At 41.9% G+C, this 22718-nt stretch overlaps 1 protein-coding gene across 2 annotated transcripts; it reads left to right on the top strand.

Moving 5' to 3' along the window:
- Positions 1 to 17900: 17900 nt before the first annotated feature.
- Positions 17901 to 20054, top strand: LOC119285351 (DNA topoisomerase 6 subunit A3). Of its 2 annotated transcripts, none has more exons than XM_037564604.1 (2): positions 17901 to 19369; positions 19774 to 20054. In XM_037564604.1, the coding sequence occupies exon 1, from the start codon at positions 18026 to 18028 to the stop codon at positions 19349 to 19351; it is 1326 nt and encodes a 441-aa protein (XP_037420501.1). In that variant the 5' UTR covers positions 17901 to 18025; the 3' UTR covers positions 19352 to 19369; positions 19774 to 20054. The 2 variants fall into 2 exon arrangements, with proteins under 2 accessions (XP_037420501.1, XP_037420499.1); XM_037564602.1 differs by having other exon boundaries at positions 17902 to 19369; positions 19768 to 20054.
- The last annotated feature ends 2664 nt before the right edge of the window (positions 20055 to 22718 follow it).

Below are 22718 nucleotides of genomic sequence, written 5' to 3' on the forward strand. Positions count from 1 at the left end.
CCTTCAGGGGCATCCCCAAGCTTTAACTTTTTGGTGTACTTGGATTATATTGGGGGTTCCATGGGCATCCCCAAGCTTAGGCTCTTCCCACTCCTTGTTCCATGATCCATCAAAAGAATTCACCCAAAACTTGAAAACTTCACAACACAAAACTCAAAATAGAAAACTCGTGAGCTCCGTTAGCGAAAGAAAACAAAAGACCACTTCAAGGTACTGTAATGAACTCATTATTTATTTATTTTGGTGTTAAACCTACTGTATTCCACCTTCTCTATGGATTAAAAACTATTTTACTAGCCATAGATTCATCAAAATAAGCAAACAACACACGAAAAACAGAATCTGTCAAAAACAGAACAGTCTGTACTAATCTGTAGTTAGCGCAAGATCTGGAACCCCAAAAATTCTAAAATAAATTGCTGGACGTGAGGCATTTATCTATTAATAATCTGCAAAAATAATTAACTAAATATCACTCTTCAAATCAAAATGACAGCAGTTCTCGTGAGCGCTAAAGTTTCTGTTTTTTACAGCAAGTTCAACAAGACTTTCCTCAAGTCTTCCCAACGGTTCTACTTGGCACAAACACTAATTAAACACAAAAAAACAACCTAAACAGAGGCTAAATAATTTATTTATTACTAAACAGGAGCAAATAACAAGGAATAAAAATAAAATTGGGTTGCCTCCCAATAAGCGCTATCGTTTAACGCCCCTAGCTAGGCATAACAAGCAAGAATAGATCTAGGTATTGCCGTCTTTGGTAGGCAATCCATAAGTGGCTCTCATGATAGTTTCATATGGTAATTTTATTTTATTTCTTGGAAAGTGTTCCATGCCCTTTTTTAATGTAAATTGAAATCTAATATTCCCTTCCTTCATATCAATAATCGCACCAACCGTTCTAAGGAAAGGTCTACCAAGAATAATAGGGCAAGAAGGATTGCAATCTATATCAAGAACAATGAAATATACGGGCACATAATTCCTATTTGCAAAAATAAGAACATCATTAATTATTCCCATATGTTTCTTAATAGTGGAATCCGCAAGATGCAAGTTTAGAGAGCAATCATCAAAATTACGAAAGTCTAGTAAATCACACAAAGTCTTGGGAATAGTAGAGACACTAGCACCCAAATCACACAAAGCATAAAACTCATAATCTTTAATTTTAATTTTAATAGTTGGTTCCCACTCATCATAGAGTTTTCTAGGGATAGAAACTTTCAACTCAAGTTTTTCTTCATAGGATTGCATCAAGGCATCAACAATATGTTCGGTAAAGGCTTTATTTCGACTATAAGCATGTGGAGAATTTAGCACGGATTGCAACAAGGAAATACAATCAATTAAAGAGCAATTTTCATAATTAAATTCCTTGAAATCCAATATAGTGGGTTTAGCAACATCTAGATTTTTATTTCTTTCCATCCCACTTTCATCAATTTCATCATTAAGATCCAAACACTCCAAATTTTTAGAACGCCCTCTAGGTAAAGGAAGATCATATTCAGTTTCATCAAGATTCATATTGCAAAACAAAGATTTAATTGGAGACACATCAATAACTTTTATATCTTCATCATTACTTTCATAGGAATTGGAAGAACACGCTTTAATAAAGGCATCTTTGGAAGCACGCATCCTAGCGGTTCTTTCTTTACACTCATCAATTGAAATTCTCATGGCTTTAAGAGACTCATTAATATCATGTTTAGGTGGAATAGATCTAAGTTTCAAAGCATCAACATCAAGAGCAATTCTATCAATGTTCCTAGCCAAATCATCAATCTTAAGCAATTTTTCTTCAATCATAGCATTAAAATTCTTTTGCAAAGAAATAAATTCTTTAATATTAGATTCAAAATCAGAGGGTATCTTATTATAATTTCCATAAGAGTTGTTGTAGGAATTCTCATAATTATTAGAAGGATTACTAGGATATGGCCTAGGATTAAAATTCCCTCTATAAGCGTTGTTACCAAAATTATTCCTACCAACAAAATTCACATCCATATATTCATTGTTATTCTCAATCAAAGTAGACAAAGGCATATCATTAGGATCAGAGGAAACACTCTTAGTAGCAAATAATTTCATAAGTTCATCCATCTTTCCACTCAACACATTAATTTCTTCTATCGCATGCACTTTTTTATTAGAAGTTCTTTCAGTATGCCATTGAGAATAATTAACCATAATATTATCTAGGAGTTTAGTAGCATCTCCTAAAGTGATTTCCATAAAAGTGCCTCCCGCGGCCGAATCTAAAAGATTTCTAGAAGCAAAATTTAATCTGGCATAAATTTTTTTTATAATCATCCACAAATTCAAACCATGAGTAGGGCAATTTCATATCATTAATTTCATTCTCTCCCAAGCTTGTGCAACATGTTCATGATCAAGTTGTTTAAAGTTCATAATATCGTTTCTAAGAGAGATGATCTTAGCGGGAGGAAAATACTTAGAGATAAAAGCATCTTTGCACTTGTTCCATGAATCAATACTATTCTTAGGCAAAGACGAAAACCAAGCTTTAGCACGATCTCTAAGCGAAAAAGGAAATAGCTTCAATTTAACGTCATCATTATTGACATCTTTTTTCTTTTGCATATCACATAAATCAACGAAGCTATTCAGATGAGTAGCTGCATCTTCACTAGGAAGGTCGGCGAATTGATCTTTCATAACAAGATTCAACAAAGCAGTATTAATTTCACAAGATTTAGCATCAGTAAGAGGAGCAAACGGAGTGCTAAGGAAATCATTATTATTGGTATTGGTGAAGTCACACAATTTGGTAGCATCTTGAGCCATCGCGACAAGCAAGCAATCTAACACACGAGCAAACAAAAGCAAACAAGCAAAAAGAGGCAAATAGAGAGGGAGGATAGAGAGAGAGGGCAAATAAAACGGCAAGGGTGAATTGAGGGGAGAGGAAAACGAGTGGCAAATGGAAAATAATGTAATGCGAGAGATAGGGTTTGTGATGGGTACTTGGTATATTGACTTTTTGCGTAGACTCCCCGGCAATGGCGCCAGAAATCCTTCTTGCTACGTCTTGAGCTTGCGTTGGTTTTCCCCGAAGAGGAAGGGATGATGCAGCAGAGTAGCGTAAGTATTTCCCTCAGTTTTTGAGAACCAAGGTATCAATCCAGTAGGAGCCCACGCTCAAGTCCCTCGTACCTGCACAAAGCGATAGCTACTCGCAACCAACGCGATTAGGGGTTGTCAAGCCCTTCACTGTCACTTACGAGAGTGAGATCTGATAGATAGAATATTTTTGGTATTTTTGATATAAATATGCAAAGTAAAAAGTAAAGGCAAAGTAAATAGCAAAACAATATAAAAGTGATGGAGATTGATATGATGAGAATAGACCCGGGGGCCATAGGTTTCACTAGTGGCTTCTCTCAAGAGCATAAGTATTCTACGGTGGGTGAACAAATTACTATTGAGCAATTGATAGAATTGTGCATAATTATGAGAATATCTAGGCATGATCATGTATATAGGCATCACGTCCGTGACAAGTAGATCAAAACGATTCTGCATCTACTACTATTAGTCCACTCATCGACCGCTATCCAGCATGCATCTAGAGTATTAAGTTAAAAACAGAGTAACGCCTTAAGCAAGATGACATGATGTAGAGAGATAAATTCATGCAATATGAAATAAACCCCATCTTGTTATCCTCGATGGCAACGATACAATACGTGCCTTGCTGCCCCTTCTATCACTGGGTAAGGACACCGCAAGATCGAACCCAAAGCTAAGCACTTCTCCCATGGCAAGAACTACCAATCTAGTTGGCCAAACCAAACGGATAATTCGAAGAGACTTGCAAAGATAACCAATCATACATAAAAGAATTCAGAGAAGATTCAAATATTATTCATAGATATACTTGATCATAAACCCACAATTCATCGGTCTCAACAAATACACCGCAAAAAAAGATTACATCGAATAGATCTCCACGAGAGAGGGGGAGAACTTTGTATTGAGATTCAAAGAGAGAGAAGAAGCCATCTAGCTACTAACTATGGACCCGAAGGTCTGAGGTAAACTACTCACACTTCATCGGAGAGGTTATGATGATGTAAAAGCCCTCCGTGATGACGGCCCTCTTCCGGCGGAGCTCCGGAACAGGCCCCAAGATGGGATCTCTTGGATACAGAAAGTTGCGGCGGTGGAATTAGGTTTTTGGCTCCTGTTCTGATCGTTTGGGGGTACGTGTGTATATATAGGAGGAAGAAGTACGCCAGAGGAGCAACGAGGGGCCCACGAGGCAGGGGGCACGCCCTAGGGGGCGTCCCCCACCCTCGTGACCGCCTATTTTGTTCCTTGGAGTAGGTTCCAAGTCTCCTGGATCACATTCGGTGAGAAAATCACGTTCCCGAAGATTTTATTCCGTTTGGACTCCGTTTGATATTCCGTTTCTTCGAAACACTGAAATAGGCAAAAAAAACAGCAATTCTGGGCTGGGCCTCCGGTTAACAGGTTAGTCCCAAAAATAATATAAAAGTGGAAAATAAAGCCCAATATAGTCCAAAACAGTAGATAATATAGCATGGAGCAATCAAAAATTATAGATACGTTGGAGACGTATCAGGCATCCCCAAGCTTAATTCCTGCTCGTCCTTGAGTAGGTAAATGATAAAAAGAGAATTTTTGATGCGGAGTGCTACTTGGCATAATTTCAATGCGAATCTTCTTAATTGTGGTATGAATATTCAGATTAGAAAGATTCAAGACAAAGGTTTATATTGACATAGAAAATAATAATACTTCAAGCATACTAACAAAGCAATTATGTCTTCTCAAAATAACATGGCTAAAGAAAGTTATCCCTACAAAATCATATAGTCTGGCTATGCTCCATCTTCCCCACACAAAGTATTTAAATCATGCACAACCCCGATGACAAGCCAAGCAATTGTTTCATACTCTAACTTTTTCAATCTTCACGCAATACATGAGCGTGAGCCATGGATATAGCACTATAGGTGGAATAGAACGGTGGTTGTGGAGAAGACAAAAAGGGAGAAGATAGTCTCACATCAACTAGGCGTATCAACGGGCTATGGAGATGCCCATTAATAGATATCAATGTGAGTGAGTAGGGATTGCCATGCAATGGATGCACTAGAGCTATAAGTATATGAAAGCTCAACAAAAGAAACTAGTGGGTGTGCATCCAACTTGCTTGCTCATGAAGACCTAGAGCAATTTGAGGAAGCTCATCATTGGAATATACAAGCCAAGTTCTGTAATGAAAGATTCACACTAGTATATGAAAGTGATAACATGAGAGACTCTCTACTATGAAGATCATGGTGCTACTTTGAAGCACAAGTGTGGTAAAAGGATAGTAACATTGTCCCTTCTCTATTTTTCTCTCATTTTTTTATTTTTTTTATTTATGGCCTTTCTCTTTTTTTATGGCCATTCTCTTTTTTTATTTGGGCTTCTTTGGCCTCTCTTTTTTTCGTCCGGAGTCTCATTCCGACTTGTGGGGGAATCATAGTCTCCATCATTCTTTCCTCACCGGGACAATGCTCTAATAATGATGATCATCACACTTTTATTTTTCTTACAACTCAACAATTACAACTCGATACTTAGAACAAAATATGACTCTATGTGAATGCATCCGGTGGTGTACCGGGATATGCAATATGACAATGATGGATGTGTCATGATGAACTAGATGGTGAAAAGTTGCATGGCAATATATCTCGGAATGGCTATGGAAATGCCATAGTAGGTAGGTATGGTGGCTGTTTTGAGGAAGGTATATGTTAGGTGTATGATACCGGCGAAAGGTGCGCGGTATTAAAGAGGCTAGCAAGGGTGGAAGGGTGAGAGTGCGTATAATCCATGGACTCAACATTAGTCATAAAGAACTCATATACTTATTGCAAAAATCTAGAAGTTATCAAAGCAAAGTACTACGCGCATGCTCCTAGGGGGATAGATTGGTAGGAAAAGACCATCGCTCGTCCCCGACCGCCACTCATAAGGAAGACAATCAATAAATAAATCATGCTCCGATTTCATCACATAACGGTTCACCATACGTGCATGCTACGGGAATCACAAACTTCAACACAAGTATTCTTTAAATTCACAACTACTCAACTAGCATGACTTTAATATTATCACCTCCATATCTAAAACAATTATCATGCTTCAATCTTTTATTAATATTCAACACACTCAAAAGAAAGTTTCACAAATCTTGAATACCAAGCATATTATTATTAGGAAAATTACCATGCTATTAGGAGACTCTCAAATTAATTTAAGTGAAGCATGAGAGATCAATAGTTTCTTTAAAACGAATCCACCACCGTGCTCTAAAAGATCTAAGTGAAGGACATAGAGCAAAATTATCTAGCTCAAAAGATATAAGTGAAGCACAAAGAGCAAAATTATCTAACTCAAAAGATATAAGTGAAGCACATATACTTATCAGAAATAATTCTACATTATTTCCGATCAACAATATGTCATTCACATATACTTATCAGAAATGCTGTAGTGCTCCCACTCACTTTCTTGTAAATACAGGCTTCACCGCAAGTCTCTATAAAACTATATGCTTTGATCAACTTATCAAAGCGTATATTCCAACTCCGAGATGCTTGCACCAGTCCATAGATGGATCGCTGGATCTTGCATATTTTTTTAGTACCTTTAGGATTGACAAAACCTTCTGGTTGCATCATATACAACTCTTCTTTAATAAATCCATTAAGGAATGCAGTTTTGTTTATCCATTTGCCAGATTTCATAAAATGCGGCAATTGCTAACATGATTCGGACATACTTAAGCATAGATACGAGTGAGAAACTCTCATCATAGTCAACACCTTGAACTTGTCGAAAACCTTTTTGCGACAATTCTAGCTTTGTAGATGGTAACACTACTATCAGCGTCCGTCTTCCTCTTGAAGATCCATTTAATCTCAATGGCTCGCCGATCATTGGGCAAGTCAATCAAAGTCCATACTTTGTTCTCATACATGGATCTCATCTCAGATTTCATGGCCTCAAGCCATTTCGCGAAATCTGGGCTCATCATCGCTTCCTCATAGTTCGTAGGCTCGTCATGGTCAAGTAACATGATATCCAGAACAGGATTACTGTACCACTCTGGTGCGGATCTCACTCTGGTTTACCAACGAGGTTCGGTAGTAACTTGATCTGAAGTTACATGATCATCTTCATCATTAGCTTCCTCACTAATTGGTGTAGTAGTCACAGGAACAGATTTCTGTGATGAACTACTTTCTAATAAGGGAGCAGGTACGGTTACCTCATCAAGTTCTACTTTCCTCCCACTCACTTCTTTCGAGAGAAACTCCTTCTCTAGAAAGGATCCATTCTCAGCAATGAATATCTTGCCTTCGGATCTGTGATAGAAGGTGTACCCAACATTTTCTTTTGGGTATCCTATGAAGATGCACTTCTCCGATTTGGGTTTGAGCTTATCAGGTTGAAACTTTTTCACATAAGCATTGCAACCTCAAACTTTAAGAAACGGCAGCTTAAGTTTCTTGCCAAACCATAGTTCATACGGTGTCGTCTCAACGGATTTAGATGGTGCCCTATTTAACGTGAATGTAGCTGTCTCTAATGCATAACCTCAAAACTATAGTGGTTAATCGGTAAGAAACATGATATATTGCATTATATCCAATAATAGTACGGTTATGACGTTCGGACACACCATTATGCTGTGGTGTTCCAGGTGGCACGATTTTGTGAAACTATTCCACATTGTTTTAATTGAATACCAAACTCGTAACTCAAATATTTGTCTCTGCGATCAGATGGTAGAAACTTTATTTTCTTGTCACGATGATTTTCCACTTCACTCTGAAGTTTTTTGAACTTTTCAAATGTTTCAGACTTATGTTTCATCAAGTAGATATACCCATATCTGCTCAAATCATCTGTGAAGGTCAGAAAATAATGATACCCGCCGCGAGCCTCAACATTCATCGGACTGCATACATCAATATGTATTATTTCCAATAAGTCAGTTGCTTGCTCCATTGTTCCGGAGAACGGAGTCTTAGTCATCTTGCCCATGAGGCACGGTTCGCAAGCATCAACTGATTCATAATCAAGTGATTCCAAAAGGCCATCAACATGGATTTTCTTCATGCGCTTTACACCAATATGACCTAAACGGTAGTGCCACAAATAAGTTGCACTATCATTATTAACTTTGCATCTTTTGGCTTCAATATTATGAGAATGTGTATCACCACAATCGAGATCCAACAAACCATTTTCATTGGGTGTATGACCATAGAAGGTTTTATTCATGTAAACAGAACAACAATTTATTCTCTTACTTAAATGAATAACCGTATTGCAATAAACATGATCAAATCATATTCATGCTCAATGCAAACACCAAATAACACTTATTTAGGTTCAACACTAATCCCGAAAGTATAGGGAGTGTGCGATGATGATCATATCAATCTTGGAACCACTTCCAACACACATCGTCACTTCACCCTTAACTAGTCTCTGTTCATTCTGCAACTCTTGTTTCGAGTTACTACTCTTAGCAACCGAACCAGTATCAAATACCGAGGGGTTGCTACGAACACTAGTAAAATACACATCAATAATCTGTATATCAAATATACCTTTGTTCACTTTGCCATCCTTCTTATCAGCCAAATACTTGGGGCAGTTCCGCTTCCAGTGACCAGTCCCTTTGCAGTAGAAGCACTTAGTCTCAGGCTTAGGACCAGACTTGGGCTTCTTCACTTGAGCAACAACTTGCTTGCCGTTCTTCTTGAAGTTCCCTTTCTTTCCCTTTGCCCTTTTCTTGAAACTAGTGGTCTTGTTAATCATCAACACTTGATGCTCTTTCTTGATTTCTACCTTCATTGATTTCATCATCATGAAAAGCTCGGGAATTGTTTTCATCATCCCTTGCATACTATAGTTCATCACGAAGTTCTACTAACTTGGTGATGGTGACTAGAGAATTCTATCAATCACTATTTTATCTGGAAGATTAACTCCCACTTGATTCAAGCGATTGTAGTACCCAGACAATCTGAACACATGCTCACTGCTTGAGCTATTCTCCTCCATCTTTTAGCTATAGAACCTGTTGGAGACTTCATATCTCTCAACTCAGGTATTTGCTTGAAATATTAACTTCAACTCCTGGAACATCCATATGATCCATGACATTCAAAACGTCTTTGAAGTCCCGATTCTAAGCTGTTAAGCATGGTGCACTAAACTATCAAGTAATCATCATATTGAGCTAGCCAAACATTCATGGCGTCTGCATCTGCTCCTGTAATAGGTCTGTCACCTAGCGGTGCATCAAGGACATAATTCTTCTGTGCAGCAATGAGGATAAACCTCAGATCACGGATCCAATCCACATCATTCCTACTAACATCTTTTAACTTAGTTTTCTCTAGGAACATATCAAAAATAAAACAGAGGAGCTAAACGCGAGCTATTTATCTACAACATAGATATGCTAATACTACCAGGACTAAGTTCATGATAAATTTAAGTTCAGTTAATCATATTACTTAAGAACTCCCACTTAGAAAGACATCCCTCTAATCTTCTAAGTGATCACGTGATCCAAATCAACTAAACCATAACCGATCATCACGTGAAATGGAGTAGTTTTCAATGGTGAACATCACTATGTTGATCATATCTACTATATGATTCACGCTCGACCTTTCGGTCTCAGTGTTCCGAGGCCATATCTGCATATGCTAGGCTCGTCAAGTTTAACCTGAGTATTCTGCGTGTGTAAAACTGGCTTGCACCCATTGTAGATGGACGTAGAGCTTATCACACCCGATCATCACGTGGTGTCTGGGCACGACGAACTTTGGCAACGGTGCATACTCAGGGAGAACACTTTTATCTTGAAATTTAGTGAGAGATCATCTTATAATGCTACCGTCAATTAAAGCAAGATAAGATGCATAAAAGATAAACATCACATGCAATCAAAATATGTGACATGATATGGCCATCATCATCTTGTGCCTTTGATCTCCATCTCCAAAACATCGTCATGATTTCCATCGTCACCGGCATGACACCATGATCTCCATCATCTTGATCTATATCAATGTGTCGTCACATGGTTGTCTCGCCAACTATTGCTCTTGCAACTATTGCTATCGCATAGCGATAATTGTAAAGCAATTATTTGGCGCTTGCATCTTATGCAATAAAGAGACAACCATAAGGCTTCTGCCAGTTGCCAATAACTTCAACAAAACATGATCATCTTATACAACAACTTATATCTCATCACGTCTTGACCATATCACATCACAACATGCCCTGCAAAAACAAGTTAGACGTCCTCTACTTTGTTGTTGCAAGTTTTATGTGGCTGCTACGGGCTTAGCAAGAACCGTTCTTACCTAAGCATCAAAACCACAACGATAGTTTGTCAAGTTGGTGTTGTTTTAACCTTCTCAAGGACCGGGCGTAGCCACACTCGGTTCAACTAAAGTTGGAGAAACTGACACCCGCTAGTCACCTATGTGCATAGCATGGTGGTAAAACCAGTCTCGCGTAAGCGTACGCGTAATGTCGGTCCGGGCCGCTTCATCCAACAATACCGCCGAACCAAAGTGTGACATGCTGGTAAGCAGTATGACTTATATCGCCCACAACTCACTTGTATTCTACTCGTGCATATTACATCAACGCATAAAACCTGGCTCGGATGCCACTGTTGGGGAACGTAGTAATTTCAAAAACATTCCTACGCACACGCAAGATCATGGTGATGCATAGCAACGAGAGGGGAGAGTGTTGTCTATGTACCCTTGTAAACCGGCAACGGAAGCGTTGACACAACGTAGAGGAAGTAGTCATACGTCTTCCCGATCCGACCGATCCAAGTACCGAATGTACGGCACCTCCGAGTTCTGCACATGTTCAACTCGGTGACGTCCCTCGAGCTCCGATCCAGCCAAGTGTTGAGGGAGAGTTTCTTCAGCACGACGGCGTGATGACGGTGATGATGTTCTACCGACGCAGGGCTTCGCCTAAGCACCGCTACGATATGACTGAGGTGGAATATGGTGGAAGGGGGCACCGCACACGGCTAAGGGACGATCACGAAGATCAACTTGTGTGTCATGGGGTGCCCCTTGCCCCCGTATATAAAGGAGGGATGGGGGAGGTCCAACCGGCCCCTAGGGGTGCACCTGGAGGAGTCCTACTCCCACCGGGAGTAGGACTCCCCCCTCTTGCCTTGTTGGAGAAGGAAAGGGGAAGGGGGAAAGAGGAAAGGGGGGCGCCCCCCCTTCCTTGTCCTATTCGGACTAGGTGGGAGGGGCACGCGGCCTGCCCTGGCCGGCCCTCCTCTTCTCCCTTAGGGCCCATGTAGGCCCATTAACCCCCGGGGTTTCCGGTAACCCCCGGTACTCCGGTAAAATCCCGATTTCACCCGGAATGATTCCGATATCCAAATATAGGCTTCCAATATATCAATATTTATGTCTCGACCATTTCGAGACTCCTCGTCATGTCCGTGATCACATCCGGGACTCCGAACAACCTTCGGTACACCAAAACACAAAAAACCCTAATTACGATTGTCACCGAACTTTAAGCGTGCGGACCCTACGGGTTCGAGAACTATGTAGACATGACCGAGACATGTCTCCGGTCAATAACCAATAGCGGAACCTGGATGCTCATATTGGCTCCCACATATTCTACGAAGATCTTTATCGATCAGACCGCATAACAACATACGTTGTTCCCTTTGTCATCGGTATGTTACTTGCCCGCGATTCGATCATCGATATCTCAATACCTAGTTCAATCTCGTTACTGGAAAGTCTCTTTACTCGTTCCGTAATACATCATCCCGCAACTAACTCATTAGTTGCAATGCTTGCAAGGCTTAAGTGATGTGCATTACCGAGACGGCCCAGAGATACCTCTCCGACAATCGGAGTGACAAATCCTATCTCGAAATACGCCAACCCAACAAGTACCTTCGGAGACACCTGTAGAGCACCTTTATAATCACCCAGTTACTTTGTGACGTTTGGTAGCACACTAAGTGTTCCTCTAGTAAACGGGAGTTGCATAATCTCATAGTCATAGGAACATGTATAAGTCATGAAGAAAGCAATGGCAACAAACTAAACGATCAAGTTCTATGGTAACGGAATGGGTCAAGTCAATCACATCATTCTCCTAATGATGTGATCCCATTAATCAAATGACAACTCATGTCTATGGTTAGGAAACATAACCATCTTTGATCAATGAGCTAGTCAAGTAGAGGCATACTAGTGACACTCTGTTTGTCTATGTATTCACACATGTATTATGTTTTCGGTTAATACAATTCTAGCATGAATAATAAACATTTATCATGATATAAGGAAATAAATAATAACTTTATTATTGCCTCTAGGGCATATTTCCTTCAGTCTCCCACTTGCACTAGAGTCAATAATCTACTTCACATCGCCATGTGATTTAATACCAATAGTTCACATCACCATGTGATTAACACCCATAGTTCACATTGTCATGTGACCAACACCCAAAGGGTTTACTAGAGTCAATAATCGAGTTCACATCGCTATGTGATTAATACCCAAAGAGTACTAAGGTGTGATCATGTTTTGCTTGTGAGAGAAGTTTAGTCAACGGGTCTGCTACATTCAGATCCATATGTATTTTGCAAATTTCTATGTCAACAATGCTCTGCACGGAGCTACTCCAGCTAATTACTCCCACTTTCAATATGTATCCAGATTGAGACTTTGAGTCATCTGGATCAGTGTCAAAACTTGCATCGACGTAACCCTTTACGACGAACCTTTTGTCACCTCCATAATCGAGAAACATATCCTTATTCCACTAAGGATAATTTTGACCAATGTCAAGTGATCTACTCCTAGATCACTATTGTACTCCCTTTGCCAAACTCAGGGCAGGGTATACAATAGGTCTTGTATGCAGCATGACATACTTTATAGAACCTATGGCTGAGGCATAGGGAATGACTTTAATTCTCTCTCTATCTTCTGCCGTGGTCGGGTTTTGAGTCTTACTCAACTTCACACCTTGTAACACAGGCAAGAACTCCTTCTTTGACTGTTCCATTTTGAACTACTTCAAAATCTTGTCAAGGTATGTACTCATTGAAAAACTTATCAAGCATCTTGATCTATCTCTATAGATCTTGGTGCACAATATGTAAGCAGCTTCACCGAGGTCTTTCGTTGAAAAAATCCTTTCAAAACATTCCTTTATGCTTTGTAGAATAATTCTACATTATCTCTGATCAACAATATGTCATTCACATATACTTATCAGAAATGTTGTAGTGCTCCCACTCACTTTCTTGTAAATACAGGCTTCACCGCAAGTCTGTATAAAACTATATGCTTTGATCAACTTATCAAAGAGTATATTCCAACTCCGAGATGCTTGCACCAGTCCATAGATGGATCGCTGGAGCTTGCATATTTTGTTAGTACCTTTAGGATTGACAAAACCTTCTGGCTTATGAATCTCTGAAATCCATGAATTGGCAAGTGGGCTTATGCTTTAATTGAATATGATTTGGCTTATGAGTCTCTAAAATCCATGAAAGGCCAAATCGTTGCTAATTTTATTGTTGAGCATCGGATTGATGACAAGCAAGATATTGATATAAACCTTGTCTCATTAGTACCATGGAGATTATATTTTGATGGTTCAGTTTGTAGCAATGGCCAAGGTGTTGGTATTGTTTATATATCTCTTAAATCCATGAAAGGCCAAATCGTTGCTAATTTTATTGTTGAGCATCGGATTGATGACAAGCAAGATATTGATATAAAACGTGTCTCGTTAGTACCATGGAGATTATATTTTGATGGTTCAGTTTGTAGCAATGGCCAAGGTGTTGGTATTGTTTATATATCTCCTCATGGTGCTGTTTTTGAAGCCTCATGCCTCTTAGAATATTTTTGCACAAATAATCAAGCTGAATATGAAGCATTGTTATTCGGCTTAAAAATGTTGCTTGCCGTAGGTGCTACACATATTGAGGCTTTTGGTGATTCATTATTAGTAGTGCAACAAATATCCAGAGTCTTTCAATGTTTTGACGAATCACTTAATGTTTATATAAATGTCTAGATATAATTTCTACTTTGGATTATTTTAGCATTGCTCATATACCTAGACATGACAGTTGGAGAGCAAATGAGTTGGCACAACAAGCATCTGGCTATCATGTTGATCGTGGCATGTTTCATATTTCTCAAAGGCCGATGTCTAGTCTTGCCAACATAGGGGAGGCCTAACCGGAGCCTACCGTTTCGGCCACTAATGAAATATTTAATGCAGGAGAAAATCAAGGCTGGAGGAAACCCATTATTGATTATTTGTGTGATCCTAGTAAAAGGGTGGACATGACTGTTCGGCGTATGGATTTCAAATACACAATGAGAGATGATGGTCTCTATCGCTGAACGGTTGATGATGTTCTTTTAAAGTGCTTGGACGAGGACCAAGCGAGAGTTGCTATGGGAGAGGTCCATGAAGGTATTTGTGCCACTCATCAGTCGGCTCCCAAGATGAAATGGTTATTACGACGTGCTGGGTTTTATTGGCCGACAATGGTTAATGATTGCTTTCGGTATTATAAAGGATGTGAAGCTTGTCAAAAGTTTGGTGATATTAAGTTGGCTCCCACTGCTATGTTACATCCTCTTATCAAGTCGTGGCCTTTTAGAGGTTGGGGATTAGACTTTATTGAAGAGATTCATCCTTCTTCAAAGGGGCATCGGTTCGTGTTGGTGGCGACTGATTATTTCATTAAATGGTCTGAAGCAATACCACTCAAAAATATGACGCGTACAAAGGCGATTCAATTCATAACTGAGCGCATTATTCATAGATTCGGCATTCCTCAAACATTAACTACAGACCAAGGTTCATCCTTTATGTCACATCAAGTTAGAGAATTTGCCGAATCATATAAGATAAAGTTGCTCAATTCCTCTCCATATTATGCCCAAGCCAATGGACAAGCTGAATCTAGCAATAAAATATTAATCAAGCTCGTCAAGAAGAAGATTGAGGATAATCCAAGGAGATGGCATGAGCTACTGTCTGAAGTTTTATGGGCGCACAGAATCTCAAGGCATGGTGCTACAAAGGTAACTCCATATGAGCTCGTATATGGTCAAGAGGCCGTTTTACCAGTGGAAGTGAATTTGAATGCTTTGAGAATAGCCAAATAGAATGATTTATCGGCAGTGGACTTTTATAACTTGATGATGGACAATATTGAAGTCGCTGATAAACGTTTGGCTGCTTTGGAGGCCATAGAAAGAGATAAGTTGAGGGTGGCAAGAGTTTACAATAAGAAGGTCAAGTTGAAGACTTTTCAAGTTGACGATCTCTTGTGGAAGGTGATTCTACCAATTGGTTCGAAAGACAGAAAATTCGGGAAGTGGTCTCCAAGTTGGGAAGGTCCTTTTAGAATTACAAGAGTAGCTCCTGGAAACTCATATTTGGTGGAATCCGTACAAGGGGCATTGTTACCTCGATCTCTCAATGGAAAATATTTAAAGAAGTACCATCCAAGTGTGTGGCAAGAAGCCTAGATAGGCAACGGCCGATAAATAATTACCGCCCTTAGCATAAACATGGCCGATATATACTTATCGCCCAAAGAACATATAAATGGCCGATGGAGTGTTGACATCGTCCTTGGAACAAACTTGGTACAAGTTATTTTCCGGCACGCTAGTCATGCCGAAAAACAAGGGGCATGTGTTGATGCTCAAAAGTGACATAGTCATAAAATTAGCTTAGGCTATATAAAGACTAATTCAAACTTAGGATTGGAGGTCACTTCGGATGGCTCTCTCTAAGAAGATCGAGATGGATATGAAGATGGTCTATAGCGGAGCTCGGATGTAATAGTTATGACAAGTTCGGAGATGCTCATGTTGACACCAGATTAAAGAATGGCATGAAACTCAATTAAGACGGCCTCTGATGGAAAGCTTTTCAACATGAAAGTTGTGCGTCTCGTCGAAACGGTGAATTTTGATATAAAAATCATCTTAATCCGAAGTCGTATGAAATCTGTGGAGGCAAAACAAGGTCAGAAATAGAAGCTGCAGAGTCATTTCGGACCGACCGAGTTGGTCCGAAAATTTACCAGAGAGTTGGCAATGTCGACTCGGTAGGACCGAAGCAAACCAATTGGTGAGACCGAGTTGATCCGAAAAATTACAGAAGGATACAGAGAGTTGGCAACGTTCACTCGGTGGGACCGAAATGAACCAATCGGTGAGACCGAGTTGGTCCGGGAAATTACCAAAGATTCCTGTCCGAGTTAGATTAGGGTTTTTGATGTTTTGAACGGAATTTTTAATCCTTTTCTTGTACGGAAAGTTCAGCCGCTTCATAAATAAATGAGAGGTGACGGCCGATTGAACAACACACAATCGCAAAAAAACACATCTACTACTTTTTCATCTACGTTTTGTCTCTCCCCTGTTTTTGCTTCCTCGTTCTTCGTCGTTCTTCGTGTTGGAGAGCTGCGAATCCCGAGGCTCTAGGGGCGGTTGGCCAACCTGTGGCAGCCCATAGCCGCCGCACTCCCCGACGGGGTCGCTCCCGGGAGTGTGGGGTTTCGGTTCTTCAAAAGTTCTCTCCGTTGTGTTGCGAATCGCGTTTCCGGTAAGACTCCTTCGACGTGAGCTACGGTCAGTGGCGGAGCCACAGGGTGGACAGGGTGGGCCGCGGCCCACCCTGGGATTTCGGACTAGGTTATTCAATGATGGAGGCAGGAGGAAAAAGCCCAGTAACAAGCAGTCTGCGCTTCTCGTCTGCTTCACTACTGCTGTCCCGAAGCGAACGCAGCTACGCACGAGATCGATCTGCCGCCAACGGAGCGCCCGAGCCGCCTGCCTCGCCATTGCGGCGTCGCCTCGCCGGACAGTCCTGACCCGCGGCCTGACTGGTGCCTGCCCCGCCTGCCTCCGGTGGGTTGTGTTGTCTGCATAGGCGCGCACGGCGCACCACCGCGCAGCAGTGCGCCCAGCCCAGCCGCGTTGCTAGCTGGAGTCATCTAGTCCGCTCAGGTGCTCAGCAGACAATTGATGCACCCCATCCCATCAGACCTTCTTTCATAGACAAGTAGTGATGTACTCCATCCGCTTATGTTTTTTACAGTACACATATACTACATAATTTTGCACTACATCCCCATCTGAATTTGACTAGTATACATTGCAGTACATCATTCTAATTTTGATTAGATGTGTATGACTTCATAATTTTGGCTATTTGACTGAAGGTAATTAGTCAGAACATTTACATGGATTCCTCAAAAACAAAAGAACGTTCACATGGCATATTTGTTGTCAATTTTTTGAGCCGGACCATCCTGTCGTCAAATGCTAGCTCCGCCACTGGCTGCGGTGCATCACCCTCGGCGTCGAGGGTACACGTGACGTGTTCATGTGCGAACAGGAGGGAGGCACGAGCTCCTCAGATATACAAATGCCACAAAAATTTGCATAAATCTTGCGTATATGAACATTTTAGATGCCTAAAAAATTCAAATTCTTTGGTATCTTCTACTTCCTCTGTAAACTAATATAAAAACGTTTAGATTGAATTTATTGTTCAGGCCGGGTGTAGATGGACAGTGAGTAAAAAAACTTCACGGAGACAGTTGTTTTTTTTAACCTTCACGGAGACATCTGGCGGCTGGCGCACAAGAAAAAAAACGTCAGCGAGACGTGTTGCTGGGCCGAGCTACTACGGGCTTCGTGGGCCGCGCGCTTGGCGCATAGGGTAGGTGCGGAGTGCGGACCGTCTCCGTCCCTCCCATGCTCACCAAAGCCTCAGCCACACTCCAGTTCGAATCCCGCCGCCGTCTCCGCCGTAGTGCCCCCCACCCCTCCTCCCCGGTGATTCCGCCTCCAGATCTCTCCACATGTCGGAGAGGAAGCGCCGGGCGGGGGCAGATGCGGCCGCGGGGGGCTCGACCTCGAAGAAACCGCGCGGCGCCTCGGCCGCCGCATCCTACGCCCAATCCCTCCGCTCGAAGCTCCGCCCGGACGCCTCCATCCTCGCCTCCCTCCGCGCCCTCGCCTCCGCCGCCTCCAAATCCAAGCCCGCGGCCGCGTCCTCAGCCGGCGCGAAAGCCCTCTCCGAGGACGACCCGGCATCCGCCTCCTCCAACTACATCGTGGTCGCCGACCAGGACACCACCTCCGTCACCTCCCGCATCAACCGCCTCGTCCTCTCCGTCGCGCGGAGCATCCTGGCTGGCCGCGGCTTCTCCTTCGCCGTCCCCTCCCGCGCCTCCTCGAACCAGGTATACCTCCCGGACCTCGACCGCATCGTGCTCCTCCGCCGCGAGTCCGCGAGGCCCTTCGCCAACGTCGCCACCGCGCGCAAGGCCACCGTCACCGCGCGCGTCCTCTCCCTCGTCCACGCCGTCCTGCGCAGGGGCATCCACGTCACCAAGAGGGATCTCTTCTACACCGACGTGAAGCTCTTCGGCGACCAGTCCCAGTCGGACGCCATCCTCGATGACGTCTCCTGCATGCTTGGATGCACCCGCTCGTCGCTCCATGTCGTCGCCTCTGAGAAGGGCGTTGTGGTTGGCCGCCTCACTTTTGCTGATGACGGCGACGTCATTGACTGCACGAGAATGGGCGTCGGCGGTAAGGCCATCCCGCCCAACATCGACAGGGTGTCAGGCATTGAGAGCGACGCTCTGTTCATCTTGCTTGTGGAGAAAGATGCTGCTTTCATGCGCCTCGCTGAGGACCGGTTCTACAACCGTTTTCCGTGCATCATATTGACAGCAAAGGGACAGCCGGATGTTGCCACCAGGTTGTTCTTGCGCCGGCTTAAGGTAGAGCTGAAGCTGCCGGTACTCGCATTGGTGGACTCTGATCCATATGGGCTGAAGATCTTGTCCGTGTATATGTGCGGCTCCAAGAACATGTCGTATGACAGTGCCAATCTGACAACGCCAGATATCAAGTGGCTTGGCGTGCGGCCAAGTGATCTGGACAAGTACAGGGTACCGGAGCAGTGCCGGCTTCCCATGACTGATCACGATATCAAGGTAGGAAAAGAGATGCTAGAGGAAGACTTCGTAAAGCAAAATGAAGGATGGGTCAAGGAGTTGGAGACGATGTTGCGAACAAAACAAAAGGCTGAGATTCAGGCTCTCAGCTCCTTTGGGTTCCAGTACCTGACTGAGGTATATCTACCCCTCAAGCTGCAGCAGGAGGACTGGATTTGAGATCTCTTCTGATGGCAGGTGAATAGATGATCGTGTTGCTCTTTATCTTTGTGTTCATGTTGAGTTTGGTTGGTTTCATTACTGATCCAATACATTCTCATCTTCTTGATGCATTTTACTAAGGACATAAGCCTTATGCAAGTTAGTATAAAAATGTTATCATCTGTGACTGGGAATTACTCCCTCTGTCCCGTAATATGCGAGTGTTTTTTACACTAATATAAAAGTGTTTTTTACACTACACTAGTGTCAAAAACGTCTTATATTATGGGACGGAGAGAGTAGTATTCAGTGTACCTTGGCATTACATAAGGGCATCCTTCCTCATGATTAGTAGACTGACAAAAGCGTAGAATATTCAATCAGGATGCACGAGTTAACCAATATTGCTACTAAACGTGGTATCATGTTTCCAGCTGCAGATGATACAGAGAAAGAGCAGCTTGATCTAGGAGCATCAATTTGACACCTGCGGGGGGCTAGCTTAAAAATACCTCATCTGTGCTGCATAACATTTGTGCGGCAGTCCCTTTGTATGATTTTATGTATTTGAAAAACTGTATGTTGTGTACTTGTGATATCTGCATTTAGAAGTATCTGCATCTGTGGAATTAGATATGACTTATGTGTATTTGAAAATTTGTATGTTGTGTTTTTCTTGTACTGCTGAAGATAGAATTTGGTGTAAGTTCTGATGCCTGTATTTAGAAGCTAGCATTCGCATCTGGAAAATCGGTTGCAAGAGATTAGAGCTACTGCCATACTTTAGTTTTTTTTGGAAGGGATACTTATGTTTATCTGTATATCCTGCTAAAACAAAATGTAGTTTGTTTCAATATTTATCTGTGCAAACGCATGCACAGGTCAGATCACCTGAAAGCTTTGGCCTCTTTGGTTGAAACTAGCATAGCCCGTGCGACGGCACGCTGCGCCTGATGATGCATTATATTTATACGGATCGTAAAGGCCATTGTTATATTTTTAATGATAGAATTGCATAACTAAAACCCAGAAAGAGTTCTAAAAGGTGGAAAATGAGTACATTTATTGCAGCCATGTATGATAAATACTGATCAACAGAAGTGTACACGCTACTCATAAGGTCTACTTATTGGCACATTATAAAGACCGTTCTACTTGGTCACGGTTTAGAAGGCGCGCTTGGAAATTCTCTGGAACCTAGGTGGTTATCTATTGGTTGTGAGATGGGCTAAAAAATAACATTCGCACTACGCATGCATATAGAAATAGTATATCGGAGTACTAATTAGCTACTAGAAATAAATGCAATACGCCCTAAACCTTGTCTATTGTGGAAACGCACGCAAATTTAACTGTGCCTTCTAAACTGTGACGGAGGAAGTATGGAACATACCATATACAATGATGCAACTGCATGAAAGTAAATGATTGCGGATGGCCTAATTGAGTTAAATCATCCTAGTGTAGTCTCCTGTAAGATAGTTTGTAATGAAGTAGTCAAGAGCTTTTGCAAATTCCTCTACCTGTTCAACGGGTGTCTTAGCTCCTTTATATGTAATGATGGGTTCATCTCTATGAGGACGTTGGGATACATGCGAAGAAGTGCCACGTCGGAGAAATCATTGCATATTATCGCCAAGATCATTGTTTGTCTTGCAAATTCATTCTGTTGGGTACTTACTTGCTAGCGAGCCATGTTAAATCTCCATGCCCGTGCGGTGGCACGCCGCGCCTATTGATACTTTATGTGAGAAATTCTATGTACAATAATATTAAACTTCATATACCAATTATTTAATTATTTTATTCACTTTTTACGTGTTCACTTCAAATTTTATATTATGGTGTATGTAAAAAAATTATATTGGTACAAATGCTATAATCTTTCATAAAGAAAATTTTTATTGAATGAAAAGAGTCAGTATATTAATTGTACATAAAGAGAATACATATTGATATTGCATGATAAATTTCTGATTCCTTGGTAATTCAAGGCATCCTTGTTTGACCGCCCATTGGTTTTGTGTTCGTAATGAAATGATAGCTGAGGAAGTTCACATCAGTGGTTAACATGATAGAGCTTGTATATGGGGCAGTTGTTCGTAAGAAAAACAGATTGTTAATGCCTTGCAATTGCTTCCGGCTTTTCACCCCGCAAGGGTCTTATTATGTAAGTTAATAGTATGTCATCCAAATTCATCATAGCTTGATGCATCTATACAATAAATATGAGAAGAGATCGTTCAGAAAAAAATATGAGAAGGGGTTAAAACCATATCTCTAGTATTGATGCCTACATACAACAAATATGATAAGGGGGTAAACCCATATTATTCAGTCTTGATGCTTGCATAGAACAAATATTAGAAGGGAGTAAATCATGGTCATCCCAAAAACCATATCATCAAATTAACAGCAGATGCAGCAAATCACACGGGACCATGAAGAATATATCCCACACCGGAACCACCGTGGGTTTAACGGTTGCAAATTCCTGCACCAAGGACAGATAGTAAATGTTTGCAGTAATGATGAAAGGGATACTATACCTTAAGAGCACAAAAAAAACCTAAAGCTAAATAACACCAATCAGTTAGTGGCCATCTCTGAACCTTTAGTCTACAAGAAAAGGCTTCAAAATAATCGACAGAAGCAATCCCTATATGGATTATCAAGAAGAAAGAGGATCAGGAGAAACCTTGTCTCATTACATAGCAATGATAGCACCAAAATTTTGACCACTTGCAAATCTCCCCCGCTATTGAGCTACACAAAAAATATGAGAGAGAGAGAGAGATGATCACACGAACCTGGACGTACGCGAAACCTCGTCGGACCATGCAAGGGGATACAACGCGGATGGCATGCCTCGCGGTTTGAGTGCACTTCATGTTCAATAGCATCACATAGCAGTGCAGTGCGCAACGCCAGGCCGTGCCTTGCTGATGGACGTTTCACGTTGAGATCCACGTACTCATCCACATGCCCACAGCATCATCAGCAACAGTCGATCCTGGCTAACAACGGACCACTCCGGCTCCAGTCGCTCCTGCGCAGTGTGGCCGCCTTCGAGACCATCCTACTGTCTGCCTCCCCTCCGCCCCGACGCTGCAACCTAACCCCTTGTCGGCGCCACAGAGCAACCTGCTGTCTGCTGCACCAGGAGCATCCGCCCTCGCCATTGTCACACCGCTCGCACCGGCAAGTGATCGTTATCCGGCGGTGGTGATGCCGTCGTCGTTGTCATTGAGTTGTTGCCGCAGGATTTATGCTCCCCGAATAGGGCGTCCTACTACGTCCGAGCGGAGACCATGGCCCCGCCAAGGGGATACGCAAGCGTCGGCCGCCGGGACACCCGGTTTCCGCGCAGCCCGTAACCAATCGA

This window comes from Triticum dicoccoides, chromosome 4A (genome assembly GCF_002162155.2).
Source record: "Triticum dicoccoides isolate Atlit2015 ecotype Zavitan chromosome 4A, WEW_v2.0, whole genome shotgun sequence".
NCBI lineage: Eukaryota > Viridiplantae > Streptophyta > Magnoliopsida > Poales > Poaceae > Triticum > Triticum dicoccoides.